The 20,663-nt window shown below is 40.7% G+C and overlaps 1 protein-coding gene across 35 annotated transcripts in view; it reads right to left on the bottom strand.

Moving 5' to 3' along the window:
* The window catches only part of Snap91 (synaptosome associated protein 91), a 117,321-nt gene that overhangs the window by 35,077 nt on the left and 61,581 nt on the right, over positions 1-20,663 (bottom strand). For 21 of the 35 annotated variants that reach the window (XM_042281345.2, XM_076576731.1, XM_076576714.1 and 18 more), the window contains exons 10-13: positions 14,853-14,923; positions 8,875-8,902; positions 4,513-4,622; positions 2,448-2,563 (exon numbers count right to left, since the gene is read on the bottom strand). In XM_042281345.2, coding sequence (XP_042137279.1) covers positions 2,448-2,563; positions 4,513-4,622; positions 8,875-8,902; positions 14,853-14,923 — 325 coding nt within the window. Of the gene's footprint in view, positions 1-2,439; positions 2,564-4,512; positions 4,623-8,874; positions 8,903-14,852; positions 14,924-20,663 lie in introns of all 35 variants that reach the window. The other 14 variants (XR_013052844.1, XR_013052838.1, XR_013052850.1 and 11 more) reach the window with 1 other exon arrangement.

Below are 20,663 nucleotides of genomic sequence, written 5' to 3'. Positions count from 1 at the left end.
AGCAGGCCGGTCAAGCCAGGTAGGAGTGCTCTTCTATGGCTTCCTGCTTCCAGGTTCCTGCCTCGACTTCCTGTTATATTAGACTGTAAGGTAGGCTGTAAACCGAAGCAAACGTCCCTCCCAAGTTGTTTTTGGTCCTGGTGTTTTATCACAGCAATAAAAAGTGAACTAAGAGAGACGGGAAGGAGGTAAGAATGGGGTGGGGGGTGGTAATCAGAATATATTATATCCATATATGAAACTGTCAAAGAACAGAATTAATTAAAGTATGAACACATACCAACTTAAATGTATGACAGAATTAAAAAATAACACATTCAGGTAATATCCAAAAGTCTTTTTTATATAACCTAACAAATTCATAACTAAAACCATTTTTTTTATTATAACAGCTTCAGTAAGTATGAATTTCATGGCTGAGAAAAATCTGACTTGAGGGCATGGAGCCGAAAAGCTATCAATGAGGAAAGCACAGTAAGTTGTGTGAATGAAATCATTAGCAAACCAAAATAAGGTTATTTAAAAGCTAAAGCTCAGACCAAATGAGTGTCTTCAGGAAGGAAGTCCTTATGCAGGCTCTTCAGCCACAGTTTCCCTTCTCAATCGAAAGGCAATACCATTAGCTGAAGTTTAAGGTGCAAATTTACACATTTAATAGCCATAGCCTTAACAGTTGACTATTCCATATAGGAGAATGTTAAAATGTTTAAAGTGCTCACATTTCTAGCTGTCGACTTTAGTTCTGAACTGCTTATTGCTCTTTAATTTCATTACCAAACCCTGGGTGATAAGATGAAGGGATTACAGAGACCAGAGGATGGGCAGACTCGGGAAGAAGTGGGGCAACAAGGACCAGTGGAGGAACCAGGAGGCTCCCTCCTGCCTGGATGTTCTGATTTCTGCCGCCTGACCCACACACTGCAGCTGCTCATACGGAATCCTCCACTGGGATCCTCCACAGTGCAGTCACTATGGTTAGGATTTCTGGCCATGGTCTTTGCAATAATGTAGCTAATGTGCCGCAGCAGCCAGCCTCAGGCTCCACATTCCTAGAGAGAAAGCTCCCAGCCAGGATGTACTTCTGGTGTTATACTGATATGCTTTTAACAGGCCCACTAAGCGACCGTTTAATTATCTAGGGCTACGTAACTTCATTTGACTTGGTTACTTACTGTTAATTAAGGACGCTGATTCTCAAATGTTATATTAAATTACAGATCTTGTCTCATAGTACTAGAAATACTTTCTGCCTGGTTGACAAAGTAAGCTAAAGGTCATGAGTTTTACTGCTTCATTGGATAGCAGTGGTTTTGTATAGAAGCTAAGCAACTTAGTCTAACATTCTATATGTGGTGGTTTGAATAGGAATGGCCCCTATAGACTGGTGTTTGAATGCTTGGCCCATAGGGAGTGGCACTATTAGGAGGTGTGGCCTTGTTGGAGTAGGTGTGGTCTTGTTGGAGGTGTGGCCTTGTTGGAGTAGGTGTGGTCGTGTTGGAGGTGTGGCCTTGTTGGAGGAAGTATGTCACTCTGGAGGGGGACTTAGAGGTCATATACACTCAAGTTACTTCCAGTATGGTACATAGTCTCTCCTTCTGCTGCCTGCAGATCAAGATGAAGAATTCTCAGCTACTTCTCCAGCTCTATGTCTGCCTGCACGCCACCATGCTGACCACCATGACGATAATGGTCTAAACCTCTGAAACTATAAGCCAGACCCAGTGAAATGTTTTCCTTCATAAGAGTTGCCGTGGTCATGGTGTCTCTTCACAGCAATAGAAACTCTGAGTAAGACACTATGCAAATCCCTATCAATATCCAGTTCCTCAAATCCTTCAAACCTGCTTTATCGCCTGTTTTCCTCTTATAGAGTTACTGCTTTTCTCTGTGTTGATTTCACTGTTGTCGGATCTTAAACTCCTTGAGAATTTTACTCATAGTTTGCCGTTGTAGAGCATAGCACTCACAATTATTTTAATTTCACTTTATCTTCAATGATTTTAATCAGATGTTTATGAAAAGCTGGTTTTTCTGAGACCTGTGAATCAACTGGAATTGAAATGCCTAGCTGTGTTTCCTTTCAGCCAATCAGTGTAGGATTGACTTTTTCTGATACAAACAAGAGCATAGTAGATTTCAACTCCATGAAGCCAGATATATGTGAATCACAACACCAACCCAAGCACTATAACCTTGTAATATAGCTATTTCTAGAAAATAGTCACTAAGAACAAGATTTTAGAAACATAAAAAGTACTTTTTTGTTTCAACCTTAGATAGTACAGGCTATTTGAACTTTTAAACTACATTGTGCAGACTTTCTTTCCAGTGTATACCTTGATCAGCTCTGAGCATTTTCCACCATACTTCTAATACAACTGTTGATATAATAGTGCATATGTAATAATAACAGCCCAGATGAAAACAACCACGGAAAACTCGCTCACCTCCCCACGCAGTGGCCCCCCCAGCAGCTGGCGGTGGTACAGGCGCTGCTGCCCCCACAGCCGCTCCAGAGAAGTCTGGCTGAAGATCAAGGAGATCGCTGGATGGCTTAGCAGCGCTGGAAGGAAAACAGGATTTCACAATCAGACTCTGAAATATTATAATGTAAAGTGTCTGACAACAAAGACCTGTGCAGACGGTGTCGAAGACTTGCGTGGTATGCACAAAGGCCTGGAAAATCACTGTTGTAGAGGAAGAGACATGTGGGCTTTGAGGGACAGGTGGTCTCTGTCACTCCTCAACTCTGCTATTATAGCAGAAGTAAGACACTGACAATCCAGAAGAAAGAAATGAATTACCACACTCCACCCCAATAAAACTTTATTTATAAAAATAGGTGGTGAGCTGGGTAAAAAACTATAGGGCACTAAAACCCAATGCTCTGAGGTTATCTTGTTTCTACTTTTTTTTTGTATAGAAAAAAATTGTCTTAAGAATCCATAAACTAAATACTATTAAACTGAATAACAGCTAATTTCCCCCCTAAATTAGATGGTAATAGATCAAGTTTGCCTGTGAGTGGGCTCACGTTACTTTGAGTAAGCTTTTCAAAACGTATTTATCTGTGTGAATTCCAAATAGAAGCCTAAGTCTTGTTTTCAAATTTTCAAAGCATGGGCATCCCCCCCCCCCCCCCCGAGTATCCTGGAATTGTATTCAAAATGCAAACTTTCAGGCTGATGCTGTTGTTACTTCATCAGAATCTTTATTTTAACAAGATTCTCCGATGATTCCCAGCTACATTAGATCGGAGGAACACTGACTACAGGCTGGAAGCCTCAGAGTCCCAGGCCCCCCATCTGATTTGGTCTTTACCTTTTACATGGTAGATGCCCAAGCACCATTCTACTGAAAGAGAGGAGTCCGCCACACTTAAACCCCTGAAGGCATTGCTTAATTCCCAAGTCTGCTTCAGTAACAGACTTAAATACAATTAGACTATATATCAGAAAAGGGAAATGCATTTATTAATTAAAAGTCAATCAGAGGACATATGTGGGGTCCATGGTTTGACCCCAGTACCACACAAATAAGAACATTATAAATAAAAGGAGCTTACTCAAACTTTTCATAAGTAACAGTTTATTTGGGTGTGCCAACACAATGCACATGGCTTGGCCAAGCATATGAGAGGCAGAAGTAAGCAAGTGTAGCATTCAGTAAACAAGGCAGCAATATGTAGATTCACTGCTGCTTACAGCTGAAGCCGCTCAGAAAGAATTGGAGCCTCTGAATAGAGTGAATTCATAAAAGTCGCAGACGCTCTAAAAGGAGGCTAGAATCCTCACAGTGAGAGAAAGACGACCCCAAATTGTTATCTGTGGAAGCCCTTATGCTTCGGTCACTCATTTCAGGCAGTTCTGAGATCTCAGCCATTCCTGTGTCCCATTACAGGGCAGCCAGGTGTACCTCAGTTGATTGGGAACATTCCACTGGTCTCTTCTATCACGTTAGCTGAGTTCATTCCCGGACCAAGTAATCAGCCTGTACCCGCGAGGTTTACTCAATTGACAGGGTTTCATTCCATAGCCCAATTTGGATCCTAACTTGTTATGTATTCCAGACCGGCTTTGAACTCATGATCTAACTTCCTCAGTTTTCTGAGTATTGGGACTACAGGCTTGCACAACCACACTGTTAATGGTTTTTAAGCACTCTGAAACACCTTTAAAGTTTCTCATAGGAAGAACTGATTTTCATTAGATACTCTGCATAGTATCCAACCTCAGAAGGACTTGCAGTATATGAATCTTTCTTCCAGACGTTTCCCTAAATTTATGAGTGACAGCGCCAGTCTTCCCAAGGATTTAAGGGGTACAGGCTCAAAGTCACTCTAAGAGCCCCAAAGGATTTATGTTATACTGCAAAAGTATAACCCCCAGTCACGCAGTGTCAAGACTGGATTTCATCTGGCGAAACTGTTTGGCATCAGTACAGTACATAAAAATACAACAAAAACCGAGTCAAAACATGAAGGACCGGTTGGCTACATACTCATGAACTGACCTGACAGGGACAGCCGCAGATGCCGTTGCGAATAAGTCAACCGGTGGGGACGTGTCGATAGTTTTAGCTGGTGTAGAGTTAGGAGATGTAACAGTTGTGGCTGGAGAAGACTGAAAGTGAAGATCACAACACAGGCCGATCACATACGCGTCTAAACCTCACTGAGCCATGGGGCTGTGGTCTGCAGACCCACGCCATCCTAAGCATTTATTCTGCAACTCCTCACAGGAGGAAAGCTTGAGAGATATCGAAACCAAGAACTGTAATTACCGTTATTCGGGTTTGAACAGTTCATTGTAACGTGCATAACATTTTGTTAAAATATTTGGTCTAACAGAGGGACTTCTAGTAGTATATTTAAAATCAAGTTAACCACATTTATTGAACTTGAAATTAGGAAACTAGCTGTCAAACATGACCAATGGTGACAACTGCTAGACAACCAGTATCTTTTTTCTTTTATCTAAGAATACTTCATGTGAAATCTTCTCAGTCGACTTCAACATCTGGACCTTTAACATAAATATTTCATAGCTGGCAGGGGGAAATTCACAGGTAAGATTCAAGTCACTGACAATCTGAGGATACGACTATATCTCATCACACTGTGAAATACAACTTTTAAGGTGAGATAAGATCTAAACCTTTGGGCTGAGAAGATGGCTCAGTTGGAAAAACACTTGCTGTGCAAGCACAGGGACCCAAGGTCTGTTCCCCAGCACCTGTATAAAAAGTCAGGGGCTGCAGTATGTGGGCGTAACCCCAGCACAGAGGGCAGAAACAGGGGCTGTAGTATGTGGGCGTAACCCCAGCACAGAGGGCAGAAACAGGGGCTGTAGTATGTGGGTGTAACCCCAGCACAGAGGGCGGAGGGCAGAAACAGGGGCTGTAGTATGTGGGCGTAACCCCAGCACAGAGGGCAGAAACAGGGGCTGTAGTATGTGGGCGTAACCCCAGCACAGAGGTTGGAGGGCAGAAACAGGGGCTGTAGTATGTGGCTGTAACCCCAGCACAGAGGTCAGAGGGCAGAAACAGGGGCTGTAGTATGTGGGCGTAACCCCAGCACAGAGGGCAGAAACAGGGGCTGTAGTATGTGGGCGTAACCCCAGCACAGAGGTTGGAGGGCAGAAACAGGGGCTGTAGTATGTGGCTGTAACCCCAGCACAGAGGTCAGAGGGCAGAAACAGGGGCTGTAGTATGTGGGCGTAACCCCAGCACAGAGGGCAGAAACAGGGGCTGTAGATTGTGGGTGTAACCCCAGCACAGAGGTCGGAGGGCAGAAACAGGGGCTGTAGATTGTGGGTGTAACCCCAGCACAGAGGGCAGAAACAGGGGCTGTAGTATGTGGGCGTAACCCCAGCACAGAGGTTGGAGGGCAGAAACAGGGGCTGTAGTATGTGGGTGTAACCCCAGCACAGAGGGCAGAGGGCAGAAACAGGGGCTGTAGTATGTGGGTGTAGTAACCCCAGCACAGAGGTCGGAGGGCAGAAACAGGGGCTGTAGTATGTGGGTGTAACCCCAGCACAGAGGGCAGAAACAGGGGCTGTAGTATGTGGGTGTAACCCCAGCACAGAGGGCAGAAACAGGGGCTGTAGTATGTGGGTGTAACCCCAGCACAGAGGGCGGAGGGCAGAAACAGGTAGAGCTCTGGATCCCACTGACCAGGCAGACCAGTGAGCTCTGGATTCACTCAGAGACCCTGTCTCAAAAAATAAAGTCGGGGGTTGGGGATTTAGCTCAGTGGTAGAGCGCTTGCCTAGCAAGTGCAAGGTCCTGGGTTCGGTCCTCAGCTCCAGGAAGATAAAATAAAATAAAGGAGAAAAAAAGTAAAGTGGACCTAGAATAAAGAAGATACCTGAAAAAAAAAAAAAAAAAGAAGATACCTGATGTCAACTCCTGTCTTACACACAGACACACAGACACACACACACAGACACAGACACACACACACACACACACACACACACAGACACACACACACACACACACACACACACACACACACACACACACGAACAGGTCACACATACAGAACATACACACAATTTCTTTTTCAAGACAGGGTTTCTCTGTGTAGCCCTGGCTGTCCTGGAACTTGCTCTGTAGACCAGGCTGGCCTTGAACTCACAGAAATCTGCCTGCCTTTGCCTCCTGAGTGCTGGGAATAAAGGCATGCATCACCACCATCCGGTAAAACACACACACACACACACACACACACACACACACACACACACACACACATCTTGTTTCCTATAAATTTTTGGAGAGGTTAATATTTTATATATTAGAAAATTAAAAATTTTGTGGTCACTATTCTAATTCTTTTTTATCTAGTATATTTAATTTTCCAGGAAATAAAATGCATGAATATCAGGATTAAGCAGAGGCCCTGACACCCAATCTCAAATACAGCAGATTTAAAGGGAACTTTAAAAAAAATCACAAAAATCATTTTGAGACAAAAGATGAATAAGAAGGTTATGAGAAATCTGCCATTTCAAGAATGTCCAGGATTTACACATGCCACAAAATAACTAATCATGATATCAAAGTTCAATAGATACATAGCTGCCAAATGTTGAGTGCTGTGGAGAAACAAACGCTGGACACGGCTAAGGGCCTATTATCCACACCGGACACTGACTGCTCTTAAAAAAAAGATGGGGGGAAGATTTCAATTTTTAACTAATGCTTGTAAATAAACTCAGAAAACGTGATAAAGTAGCAGGGGGAGATGGAAGGACACCACATACACTACTCACGCAAATGCAGAAATGAAGGTGGGCACAGGCCCATAACACATGCCGTATCACAAGAACCTCTAATGTAATGTGAGAGCTCAGAAAACACAACACCAATCAATACCATGATTACACAAAACAAAACATCAGAAAAATTTTATTTGGCTAGAATATCAAAAGGAAGCCCTGATTCGGGCACACTAAGGAGTCGTAAGCTGGACATTTTCACACAGGCAACATGGCGTGTTTCTGTATCAGAGAAACTGAAAAGATTTCTGCTTATTTTTTTTTTCCAGGCCCTGTGTGAATTTAAACAGCAAGCCAGGCACAGGCAGAGCATATGCTATTTGGGAGGCTCTGGCACAGTCATAATGACATCCCTGAACGGCTGTAATGGCAGCAATTACATAATGGAGCTGTGTCAAGGAAAAGGCACATCTATTACACCTCTGCCGGGAAACACAACAGCAGATGTGAACTCCAGGCCCGTGAGAGTGCACGCTCTTGTCAGGGAAAACCCTACCATTGTCCTTCGATCTGCTCCGAATGACGGAGAGCTGAAGGAACCACTGTGATTCCTGTAACAGGCATGCTTGGGGCAAAGGCACCCACTGACATTTTTTCCCTGTATCATTAAAATACACATAACACCCTGTTCCTGACCTACATCGTAGATTCATGATATGTGAATTTTAATTAGCAAAATGTTATATAGATACATATGGTTTCAGCTGTCACATAAGTACAAGTAAAACTCACCTATTTAAAAACTCAGGTTCCAAGGGAAAGCTAAATCACATGTAACTTAATCTTTTCTCAAAAAAAATGTAACTCCCAGCTGCATACCCCAAATAAACTGAAGGTGGAGTCTCAAACATATTTCTGTACTAGACATCTTTCTTAAGAATTTTAAATTTATTTTTATTTATGTGTATGTGTGTGTTCCTGACTGTCTGCATTAGTACCATGTGCATGCAAGTGCCTGCACAGGCCAGAAGCGGGCATCAGATTCCCTTGCCATTGGAATCCCAGGAGGTTGTGAGCCACTCAGTGTGGGTGTTGGGAACTGGACCTGGGTCCTCTGCAAGAGCAGCAATCGCTCTTGACCACTGAGCCACCTCTCCAGCCCCTCAGCCAGATGTTTCACACCATAGTATATGTCAGTACTGTTTGTCATACTGAAAATCTGGAACCAACTCAAATACCTACTGGAGGGAAAATGAGCAAACTGGTGTGTGTGTGTGTGTGTGTGTGTGTGTGTGTGTGTGTGTGTGTGTGTAGAAGAATGTTATTCAACTTTAAAAAGAAAATCTTGGCCCATGAGGTCAGGCACATTAAGTAAAATAGATGAATTACAAAAGGCCAGACTGTCTGGATCTACTCAGACGAGGAACCTTTATAGAGGTAGACAGACTGGCAGTTTCCAGGGGCTGAGGTCAGGAGGGATGGGAAATTACTGTTTCATGATTCTAGACTTTCATTTTTGAAAGATGAGGAAAGTCCTGAGAGCATGTGGTATGACTGCTGTATTGCAGAATGAATACACTTGGTACTTAAGCTTTATACTGAACAAAGCAACACGTCAAAAGAAAGCAACCTGAGAAGCAGACCAACTTACCTTACTTAATGGAGAGGGAGCACCAGATCTAGAGGAAACACAAGAAAATGAAATGTGAATGCACCTGCGGATGTTTGCAGAAGCATCAGCTTGGTGTCACGACATCCGGCATGAGGATTATTTCCATGGACCTCTTTATAGCAACAGAGGAGCTTACAATGCTTGTCTTTTATTCAATGACGTCCTTTTCCCAATAGTTCCACTGACTTAATATCTATTAATGGACATTCTTAAATTCAAAATTTTTATTTTCTCTCCAGTCATTATTGTTATGTCCACCAAAAACCACTGTTAAAATTTCAATTTCTCAAATTTCTCCAAGGTTTGTAAAAAGGCACATTATATAAACTTTAAAAAAAGAATACCTATTTATTATTTCAAAAGTTAGAAAGCTCAAAAAGAATATCAAGTATTGCAAGAAGGAACTGTAGAGAAAAAAGGCAAGATCCCTGTGAGTCGCGTGAGTGAGCCAGACTCAACATGCACGGCCACACTCCTCTAGCTTGTGTTATTTTCATGCCTGTAATGAAAACTCTTCAGGAAAAATATTCCCATCTGTTTGTCATAACTAGTGGGAGTTTGAAAGAGAAGAGCAACTTGGATGATTATTTCTGAGGGGATATTAAGGAATGAGACAGTCTTTGAAGTGAACACCAATTCCAGCACAGGTTGTAGACAGCCACACTTCTGGAACATCTGCCTGCACAGTTCACACTTCCCTGACCTGGGGTGACATAAAATGAATAATAAGAAAAAAGTGAAGGCACCGTGTACTTTAGTAAGAGACCGCCACCAGGGGCAGCTGTTAGGATGGCTTTCGTTCAGGAGCAAATACTGACATCAGTAGTTGGGAGTTTGTTCAATACTATGCAAATTCCACGTACTTACAGACACTATTTACCAACTACTACTACCTTCTGCATGCCTACAATTTCCTGTCTTAGTGAGGCTCTACTGAAGTGAAGAGAGTTGGTGTTTTTCCATCTACAGAAAAATGGATGTAGGAACCGAAGACTCAAGCGCACTGCAGAGTTGAAATATCACAAATTTTTGGCTCACCTTTAATCCCACTTACATCATTTTTCCTTCTTACATATGGAAAATGAAGGAAATTAAATATATCACATGAAAAAAATAAAAAAGAGGAAAATTAAAACTTAATAAAAAATAATGTTTACTTGGCAAAAACAAAGAAAGAAACCACAAAACCCTTTGACATGGTCACTTTCTGAGAATAAATTACTTTTTCTCTCAGTCAGGTTTCATGAGCCAATCCTTCGTGGCACTGGTATGATGAGACATTGGGTACAATAAGCAAGACTCCTGAAATATTCATCAGCCAATGCACAGATAGTGGGAACGGCGTCTACTCCACAGCAAGCACACGTAATAAAATTGATGGAGTGCTGCCCTCTGCTGTTAAGTAACAACCTCAAGCTGTGTGAACAAAAATCATGGTTGACATGATCCTCCTCTGCGAAATCCCACAGGAACACTCTTACTAGTGATGCCTGCAGCTATCCCATGGGCTAAACGGACAAGCAAGAATGGGCTGTCTCTCCCGAGCTGTCAGGGCACCTGCTGATGACACTTCAACTGTCTTATCACCGGCTTCATCACTGGGGGCTGAGTCAGTTCTTGCAGGGGAAAGAGCACCTTGTCTTTGGCCTGACAAGATAGCTCAGTGGATTAAAGGTGCTGTCCCCCAAGCGTGATGGCTGAGTCTGATCTCTTAGACCTATGTGGTGGATAGGGAGAGCCAGCTCCCAAAAGAGGTCCTCTGACCCCCACCCCATACACACACAAATAAGTAAATAATATGTAATCAAATTATCTTATTTGGAACTAAGCTGTCAACATGAGTGACCTCTGTTCCCATTGGCTCTACCCAGCCTTTGTCAGCCTTTGCCATGACATATTCACAGGTGTTTCTACAGGGCCATTAATCACAGACTGAAATCTGTTCCAAGCCTGTCTGCTACCTATAGCTTGTCTCTGGTCCACATTCACCCCTACCCTAAAGAAAACTTCCACGGGCTGGCACATTTGTTCCTCCATCACAGTTCATAAATAGCTGCTTTTTGGATATTTCTTGCTTGATATTCCATCCCACTTGTTTGCCATCGACACTTAAAAAAGAGAAAATGCTACAATTTTTTGAGTATAGACAACAGCCTTAATTGCATACCAATACTCATTTTTATAATTTCATGTACAGTGTCCTGGTTGGATTTTTGTCAACTTGACACAAGATAGAATTATCTGGAAAAGTGAGTTCCCTTGTGAAAATGCCTCCATCAGAATAGTGTGCAGGCAAGTCTGTAGGGCATTTCTTTGACTGATGGTTGATGTAGGAGGGCCCCATCGACTGTGGGTGGTGCCATCTCTGGGCAGCTGGTCCTGGATAGTATAAGAAAGCAGACCGGACAAGTAAGCAGCATTCAGGTGCTCTGCTCTAGTTCCTGCTTCCAGGTTCCTGTCCTGATTGATTGATTTCTTGCCTTGACTTCCCTTACTGACTGACTATGAGCTGTAAGGTGAAATAAACCCTTTCCTCCTTAAGTTGCCTTGGTCATAGTGTTCATCATAGCAATGGGAACTTAACTGTGTCTTATGGAAACTTATTACATAGAGGATCATTGGGAAAACTAAGGCACTATTGATAATTTCAAATGAGAATGAATGATCTATATTGCAATCTAAGCAAAAACTCTTAACCTGGTACAAACAGGCCTAGGGACTTTTCCTAGGCACATAGCAAATGCCAGTGCTTCTTTCAAAGATGGAAACAGCGAGCTCTGAAAAGAAGAACTTTTGTTATTTACTTGATCCCCAACAATAATTCCTATGTAGTGTTGAACATGAATGCTATCCAGAAAAATGCAGAGATGTAAAAGTCTATCAATAACTTGTGAACAATTTTAATCACAAAAGACATCTTGGGTTTCCTACATGCTCAGCCTAACACGTAGTATACCACAATGGAAATAAAATTAATTTCACTTTTTTTGTGCCATGGAATCATACAAGAAAGACTACACAAAAGTATGCCATACAGCATTCCACATTATTTAATGCCTATCAGTGGACATGAAGTACCAAAAGAAAATGGCATTCAAGTCTGTTATATCAGCCTTTTTGTTTTGTTTTTCAAGACAGGGTTTCTGTGTATTCCTGGAACTTGCTGTATAGACCAGGCTGTCCTTGAACTCAGAGATCCTCTTGCCTCTGCCTCCCAAGCACTGAGACTAAAAGTGTCTGCCACCACATCTGTCATTTGCAAATGCATATTCATACACACAGGGTCAGAATAGTTTTGTATTGCTATGGGATGGCAAAGAAAACATTTTCAAACCATCTATGCTCCGTGTAAAATTGCCTTGGCCTTCTGCAGTGTACCAGAAGAAAATCTTTTTGTTTATTTATCAAATGAAACACCTTTTGTAAAAATTAAGAGGGTTGTTTATACACCTAAGAGATACTGTTAATTATGATCCAACAAGACCCAAAGGAAGCAAAACCATTCTTGCCAGTCATCTTGAGAGGAAAAAAAGTACATAGTAGAAACATAGATGCATGAGATGAACACTAATTAATTTTCAAATTTCCAAATACCAAATATGGATTAGCAAGTGGTTTTTGTTTGCATTTTTAGTAATTACCAAATGCAAAAAAAGTCACTTAGCATAGTACTCACCCTTCACTTAAGTTCCCATGTAAGCACAAATATACAAAGAAGAAATGAGTTAACTATTACGTTTTGTTTTTTCTTAAAATCAGAATAAGAAAAGACAGATTAAATGTGTTTTCAGCCAATTAATGAAAGGAATCTGGCAAGCATAAAGTGAATTCAAAGGAACTAGAAAAGTTATTCTAAGCTGAATGAATTTGGCTATGGACTATGTATGGAGTTTTAGTTCCTGTTTCTAAAAATGCCTACTGGTAATTTTCATCAAGTAGCCCACACTGGCCATAAGGGGGTAAGTTCAGAGTCGAAGGCTGGCTAAAGAGGCTGTGGTTGGAGAAAGAAGGCTCTGGTCAAGGCTGCACCAGAAGCTTCAAGAAAGAACATGGAGAAGTTGGCAGTGCCTGGCTTGAGAGAGCAAAGGCTTGGAGAAGTAGCTTACAGCACTCAACAGGGACAGACAGACTGAGGGAACATGCATATGCAAAGTCCTTCAGCCACTGGAGCAGGGACATTCCTCAACTCTCTGTGTCCATTTGTCTACATCCCAGTCAACTCATCTGGCTTCCTAACTATTCCAATAGGTGGCCCAGTGTATTGTTATGTGGTAATCTCATATCAAAATCTGGACAACCATAGCTACACAGTGTAGATGTATTGCTAAATGGTCTTATTAATAGAAAGTTTGAGAGTCAGGTATTGGGGTGAATTCTGAAGGATCAGAAAAGCAGAACAAGCCACAGTTAACCTCACCTTGGCAACTCCTCATTGGATCCTGTTTCCATGAATCTTCAGACTGAAAGTTTCTGAGTTCTCACCCAAATGGATCTCAGCTGAACTGCTGATAAAAGCCTTAAAGCTTAAAAGCCTCTAGTTCCTGATTTTCATGCTTATATACCTTTCTACTTCCTGCCATCACGTCCTGGGATTAAAGGCATGTATCACCATGTCTGGATGTTCCTAGTGTGGCCTTGAACTCAACAGAGATCCAGATGGATCTCTGCCTCTAGAATGCTAGGATTAAAGGCACCACCGCCTAACCTCTATGTTTAATATAGTGGCTGTTCTGTTCTCTGACCCCCAGATAAGTTTACTGGTGTGCACAACATGTCAACCACAACACTGGACCACAGCCTGGCCTTAAAACAACCCGGAGAGGTCTTGCCATCCATCACTTAGGCTGTGTGGCCAAATATGCCTGAAAAACTTCCCTCCTAAAAATTTAAAACTATACCATATACTATATATAAAACTATACTTGAGGGGAATAAACAGAAGAAAAAACACACAGCTAATGAAATAATTAGCAAAGACCCTAACATCAAGATATAAGCGTAGGCTCTGAGAGGATGCTCAGGGAGGGAATCATAAAGGAGTTAAATTTTCACAGCTCTGTCATTGACAAAAATAAAAACAGACAAACCCAAATCTATGTCCAGCCTGGAGCCCTGCAACCATCAGTTCTGGACCTATCTGATGAGCTAAGTGAACTCTACTAACGACAGGCTGCAAACTGACTGTGTAGCAGGGCCTGCGTTCTGTGTGCAGATAATAAAGTATAAAACAATCCCCCGGCACTTAGAATCAGAAATTCTCTTGGAATGACACATGTGGATAAACAGCAGCAATACAGGGAAGCTCACGACTAAGGAAGGCTTCCTAAGTGGGTGGGGTTGCAGAGGGTCCTCCCAGGAGGCACAGGGTTTACATCAGCGGCAGACAACCAAGGCTGAAGAAATACGATAGGAACAAGGAATGAAGGCTGGAAAGTAGCAGGCCTTGTGAACAGACAAGTCTGATGATGTCTGCTCCAGAGGCCGTGAAAAAAGGAACCCGGGCATTATTTTGTACACAATGCAGAAAACAGCCAAGAACTAAGTACCCAAGCCGAAGTCATCAGAACCAGCAAAACTGCATGAGCCGCTCAAGGGGCACTCACGCTGTAGTTTGGAAGGTCAGTATTCGGGGATGCTTGTGAAATTCTGCTTGTTTTAGTCGCAACCAACCACAACAGCTCTAAGTTTTAAGGAGTGACTTCTAAGGGCCGGTCCAGTCAACCTGCTGTGAGTCACTGATTCCTCTGCTGCATTAGCTACAGACAGGCTGCCTGTGTAGAAGGCCAGATGTCACATGCCAGAAGAGGAAGGGTAGGGTGTCGGAGAGAACCCTGGAGACTGGCGGCTAAACACACCCTCAAACTGCACTGGAGTAGGTTATCCCCTGAGAAATCTCATTCTCATAAAAAACCACTTGGTATATTTCATCTTATTTACAGTATACAAGCAATGCGTACTTGTTTCCAGGTTTCTTTCCTTCTAAGGTATTTAGATGTTGTTCAAGGGTCTCCATAAGACTGCTGGGAGCCTATAATAAGAAATAAAAATAAATGTCTGTGTTGTTCTCTTTCAAAGCAAGCACACTTTAACATCACCGTAACCCTGTATGGTGGAGGTCTATGGAAGCATCCTCACGGCTATATGAGACAATTCCATCCCAGGTCCTTTGGTATTTAGGTATTTAAATTCTGTGGCATCTCATCTGTGGCCCATCTTAAATAGACTTACCTCCACTGCATACCCAGGGACATTACAACATGGTTTCAGTGAAGGGTGTTTACTATATTGGATGGGCGTTTACTAAGTTACCGCTTAACTGGACTAAGATCGAGTTCACTACCACTTCGTGAAGAACCACAATGAAAAGAAACAGGCACTTATTTGGACCCAAATCCAAAACATATGTGCCCAAATATAAACTTATAGAAATTTGAAAATACAGTAAAAATTCATTTATGCATGCCTGGTTAAAACATTAGGAAATATCACTACCACACTTTAAAAAAGGGTTAAGTGGCAATAAGAATGTAACCTTAATACAGAGCGTCAATTAAGAGTTTCTAATTATTTAGTATTTCATTTATATACATAATGAAGTAACCAGCAAATATAATAGAACACTGTATATCAACAGATTTGATATATTTCAATCCTTAAAAAATTCTTCAGTGTTTCTATAGGTAAAAATTCAAGCAATAAAAATGGTATTTCATTGCATATTTAAGGGGGAAATAATGGTTTCTGCAAATATTTGCCCAATCTATTCTTTCACCATTAGAAATGGAATATGCCTTTTCTTTTATTGCAAACTAGACTTCAACAGTATAGACATTCAGAGAAAAGCAGTTATTGATGAAACATCTGCTTACATTTATAGTACCTGGATAGGTACAATCTGATTTTGTTTTTAATGGGAAATTAAATTTGAAGGACTTTGCACTAACCACACTAACTGCTAAAGTGCAAAAAACAAAAAACAAAAAAACCTGACAAGCAATTCATCTAAGTCTGTATTTTACTGCACTTAATGACAAATCAGATTCTTATTATGGTTTTAAAATTTTGAATGTTTAGGTATTTATTTACTATTCATTTTCATTTTTATAATAGACTCAAATTTTCAACATTTATGTGATTATTATATGTACTTATGATTATAAATGCAAATCAACTGTAAAATCATGGCTATCTATAAAAATTGCTAAGTGAATGAGCATATTGACTTGATTCAAATTACAGAAGTAGGCTAGAAATGGACACCTCAGGCAGCATTGTCAAACAAACGTCAGACTTCAGCGTGAAAGATCTGTCAAAGCATCTGAGAAGTCTAGAGAGGGATGCCAATCAGAATTCCAAATACAGTTCAGGTGGAGGTTTATTCAACAATCTCCAACAAACTCCAACTGAGGATAAACTTCTAAGTTTCAAAAAATGCATTTTTAAGATGGTTAATGGAATTTCTGTCCTATACGTCAGATTCTATATTATAAAGAGATGCTCATTAAATAAATATGCATTGTAACTTTAAACAGAAACTATAACTGAGTCCAGCCTTCTTACATGGATTTTTATCTGATAACTCCACATTTTTCTCCCTATTGATGTGTCACTGATGACGCTGATGATGGGCCAAGGGGGCCTGAAAACAAATGTACATTTTTCTATATTTCCATAGAAATTATGGTGGGAAACACGTATCCAGTCATAGAATTGCTCTTTATTCCTAAGACCTGTGTCCTCTGCATGTGAAATGCAATGTAAATACAGTATGATTCTTTTGCTCAGTGCAAATTAAGAAGTTTAAGAAAAGCAAACACTATGTATAATTTAAAATGCAGAACGATACATGGATAGCAAAGACTCCATAGGACCCACAGTCCTGTTAGTGCTAAGATAAACAAAACATCAGGAAGACAGCTTGTAAACTTCATTCTTCCTGGGAAATTTCTGTTCCCCATTCCCTCTTTTTGGAGACAGGATCTTACTATGGAGCCCTGGCTGGCCTCAAACTCAGAGAGATCCACCTGCCTCTGACTCTCAAGTGCTGAGACTACAGGTGTGTGCCACCACACCTGGTGGGAAGTGTTTTGATAACTGAAAATACTGGATGCTGAAGTAGAGATCACAACAGCTGAAAGCAAGACCTGTCAAGACGATGTCAAAACCAATGAACTCCAGGGGAGTTGCCAAGCCATGCTCTACATATAATTAAGTTTGAGCCTTTTATCCTGGAGGATTTAAAAAAAAATGCCTTAACGTTTATATTTCTCATAAGGACTTGTGATGATCCAGGAGAAACAAGTTCTTTGAAAAAAAGAAGTCCTTTGAAAGGAATGTCCAGGAGCACATGATGCATGCCTTCTTCACTGTTGGTGGTAAAGCGACTCCTGGACAGCAGGCAACACGTAAAAATGGCCCCCTGGGGTGGGGGTGGCCTCCTGAACCTCTAAGCAGACAAACTTTCAGAATACCTCTGCTGCAGTGAGGGAAAACACCGATAGTCTGTAGCATCTTTATTTTCTCGTTTCAGAAAAATGGTCAAGTGAATAGGTCAACCAGATGGGTACACCAGTCCAAAGAACAGGAATTGGCCTGTGACAGCACAGGTAATAGCACATGTGTCACAGAGTCATCAATGACATGATCTTTAAAATGAGACTTCTCTTTACCAGCAGTCTCAGGTCAACCAAAACTCTAGCCATTAAACCCTAAGAGTTAACTCACACATGGAGTTTAAAATTTGGAGCGCACACACACTCCAAACAGGAAATACTATTATGAGAATTATTTTTGTTGAAATAAATTAATAGTTTGTTGTGATGCCTAGAGTAAAAAAAAAAAAAAGCATCCGTCTGCCATTTATATGCTTTAGATCATAAAACATGAAAAAATACACAAAGACAATTCAGATTTTGGATTAGATCTCAGCAACCACTCCAAGTGCTGAGGAGAAATATTTCAGTTGGGAGATCATAATCTCTTCTTCCTCAAAACACTACTTTACATGTCTTTTGGAAATGTCACTGATCGTCACAAATCACTTAAATGTGCTGATACTATATACACAATGGGTATTTATTGTTCACACTCTAAAGTGGAAAGTATGTGTTAATTCCTTTGTTCCTTTTGAGAAATTTTAATTCCCTTTTACTCTAAGTTCAAAAGGAAGTCCTTCTGGTCACCATCATTTCTTTAACTTTATTCTTATTTATTTATTTTACAAAGAAAAAATTGGGTTTTCTCCAATAGAGTCTCACTGGGTATATCAACTACATGCCCAGCAGTAACTGGGCCAGCACAAAATGCACTCAGTGGTATTTTTGTAGACTTTTGGTCTTATATTGCTTTGTTTGGGAGGTTTTTTGTCTTATTGGCCTTTTGCTTATATATTATGGTTTCCAATTTTGTGTTTTTATATTTTGTGTGTGTGTGTGTGTGTGTGTGTGTGTGTGTGTGTGTGTGTGTTTCATGTGTTTTATTCCTTTCTTCATTCTGTTTTTGTTTGTTGACCTGTTTTCTAAAGAAAGAGAGAAAGAAGATATGGATTTGGGTGGGTGAGGAGGGATGATGTATCTAGGAGTTGGGGACAGGAAACTGTTATCAGATATATTCTATGAAAAATTATTTTCAATTAAAAAAAGAAGAAAAAATAATGCATGTTTGAGTGGATTTGTTCCTGAGTGCAGCACCCACAGAGGCCAGAAGAGGGTGTTGGATCCCTTGGGGCTGGAGTTACAGGCCCTTGTGAGCCACTTGACTTGGATATGTTGGGAAACAATCTTGGTCCTCTGCAAGAGCAGCAAGCACTCCTAATCCAGACCACCACTTCAGCCCCTATGTAATTCTTTCCAGACAGACATTTTTGTTTAGTTTGTGGCTAAATGGAGTAGCTTTAGAAGCTATGGAGAAGCCTAGTGGAGAGCAGACCTTCATTTCAGAGGAGTTAATGGATCCACACCACCTTGTATTGCAAATTCATCTCTAGATTAATCCTGATTTAACACTCTCCGCAGATTTTTACTTCAGAAAGTCTCACATTTCAGCTTAAACTTGACTGTACTGTTGGGGGACTAGGAGGTCCCAAATCTCTAGCTCAGTGAGAGATCTCCCTCAGTCTGGAGAAAGGGACTCTAAAAGAGAATTTATGAAGATGTGCATGTGGCTTATAATCACCAAGAAAACATAATCAAACTACTAATTAAGAAATTCCAGAAGCATACCACACTCTCATATTTGAGTTTAAATGTGCATAGAATTCAGCTAGAGTTGCTCTTTTGGGGTGGTAACTTAAAAATAAATACCAATACTGACGTTTATGTTGCTCTTAGCACACAGGAAAACAGGACAGAACATTCTGGATTCTAATGACTATCATAGACCAGCTTAGGCTCTAGAAAGGAGTCAAGTTGGCTTCCCAAGTCCTGACACATATACTGTACATCTTTAAATATGTCTATAGACTCCCTGAGCAATTAAATAAGCTACAATGAATATTATAATATCATTAAAAAGGAAACCCAAGTATGTACCCCTTCTTTTAATGATCTGTTATCATTTTCAAAACTGAAAACCAACAAAGGTATTTATATAGTCCCTCATAGTGTCTAGACTGCCCAAAGGGAGACACGTGAGGGCCTGTTCTTACCTGTTAGGCTCCCCTGAACTAAATAGCTAGTTTGCATTTATCCCACAGTGAGGGTTGTCTATAGAGTAAAAGAAAGTTTGCCATTTCTAAGAACTACTCATTGAGCTAAATATGTAATGCTCATCTTTTAAAACAAATGTAATGTAGTTTTTTGCTATAGATAAAAAACAAAGCATCTATTTTCTTATGATATTACAAAGATAAATCTACCTCAACAAAGAGATTTTTAAAATAAAATTTCATGCATATTTAATATTTATCCATGCTTAAAAATATCAGCACCTTATTCAGGTGTATACTTCAGTAGATAAAGCTAAAAGAAGTAGAAATATTTTTAACTAATATTTCATCTATGAGTGGGAGCTGTCTCCCCCTAAAGAATACACTGCCACCATGTTCTGAATTAATCAATGAGTTTTATTTGTAAGAATTTTTGTAATATAAAAGGAGAAAGTCTTCACCTTCAACTTTCCTAATTTTTAGTAAAAAGTAGTATTTACATATTACTTTAAATAGAAATTATAAAGATGGCAAATTAATAATACATAACATGAAATTATTTAAAAGTGGGGAAGGAGACTAGTGAAATGGCTCCGTGGTTCAGAGCACTTGCTGATCTTGTAGAAGACCTTGGTTCAGTTCCCAGCACTCACATGGTTACCCACAATTGACTGTAGGTCCAAGTTCAAGGCATCTGATGCCCTCTTCTGGCCTCTGTAGACTCCTGTATGTATGTGGTGTACATATACTCATGCAGGCTCACATACATATACAAACTGCTAAAACAACTTTTCAAACAAAGAGAGGGATCTCATTCTTTTCTACTATAATGACTAAGTGTAAAAAGATACAGCATTCATGTAACTTATGACCAGTGTGTGTTGCGGGATATTTGAGCAAACTGTGTAAAGATGTGTTGCTGTTTTACCTTGCCTGCCTGAGGCACCTGATTGGTTTAATAAAGAGCTGAATGGCCAATAGCTAGGCAGGAGAAGTTAGGCAGGACTTCCAGGCAGAAAGAGGAAGTAGGGATGAGTCTAGGTATGAGTGAGATGCCAGTGAGACACGGAAGGAATTGGAGATACAGAATGGAGGAGAAATAAAAGGCCATGTGGCAGAATGT

Source organism: Peromyscus maniculatus, chromosome 7 (assembly GCF_049852395.1).
Source record: "Peromyscus maniculatus bairdii isolate BWxNUB_F1_BW_parent chromosome 7, HU_Pman_BW_mat_3.1, whole genome shotgun sequence".
Lineage (NCBI taxonomy): Eukaryota > Metazoa > Chordata > Mammalia > Rodentia > Cricetidae > Peromyscus > Peromyscus maniculatus.
The sequence above is the reverse complement of the archived record's forward strand: the minus strand, read 5'-3'. Positions and strand labels throughout refer to the sequence as shown.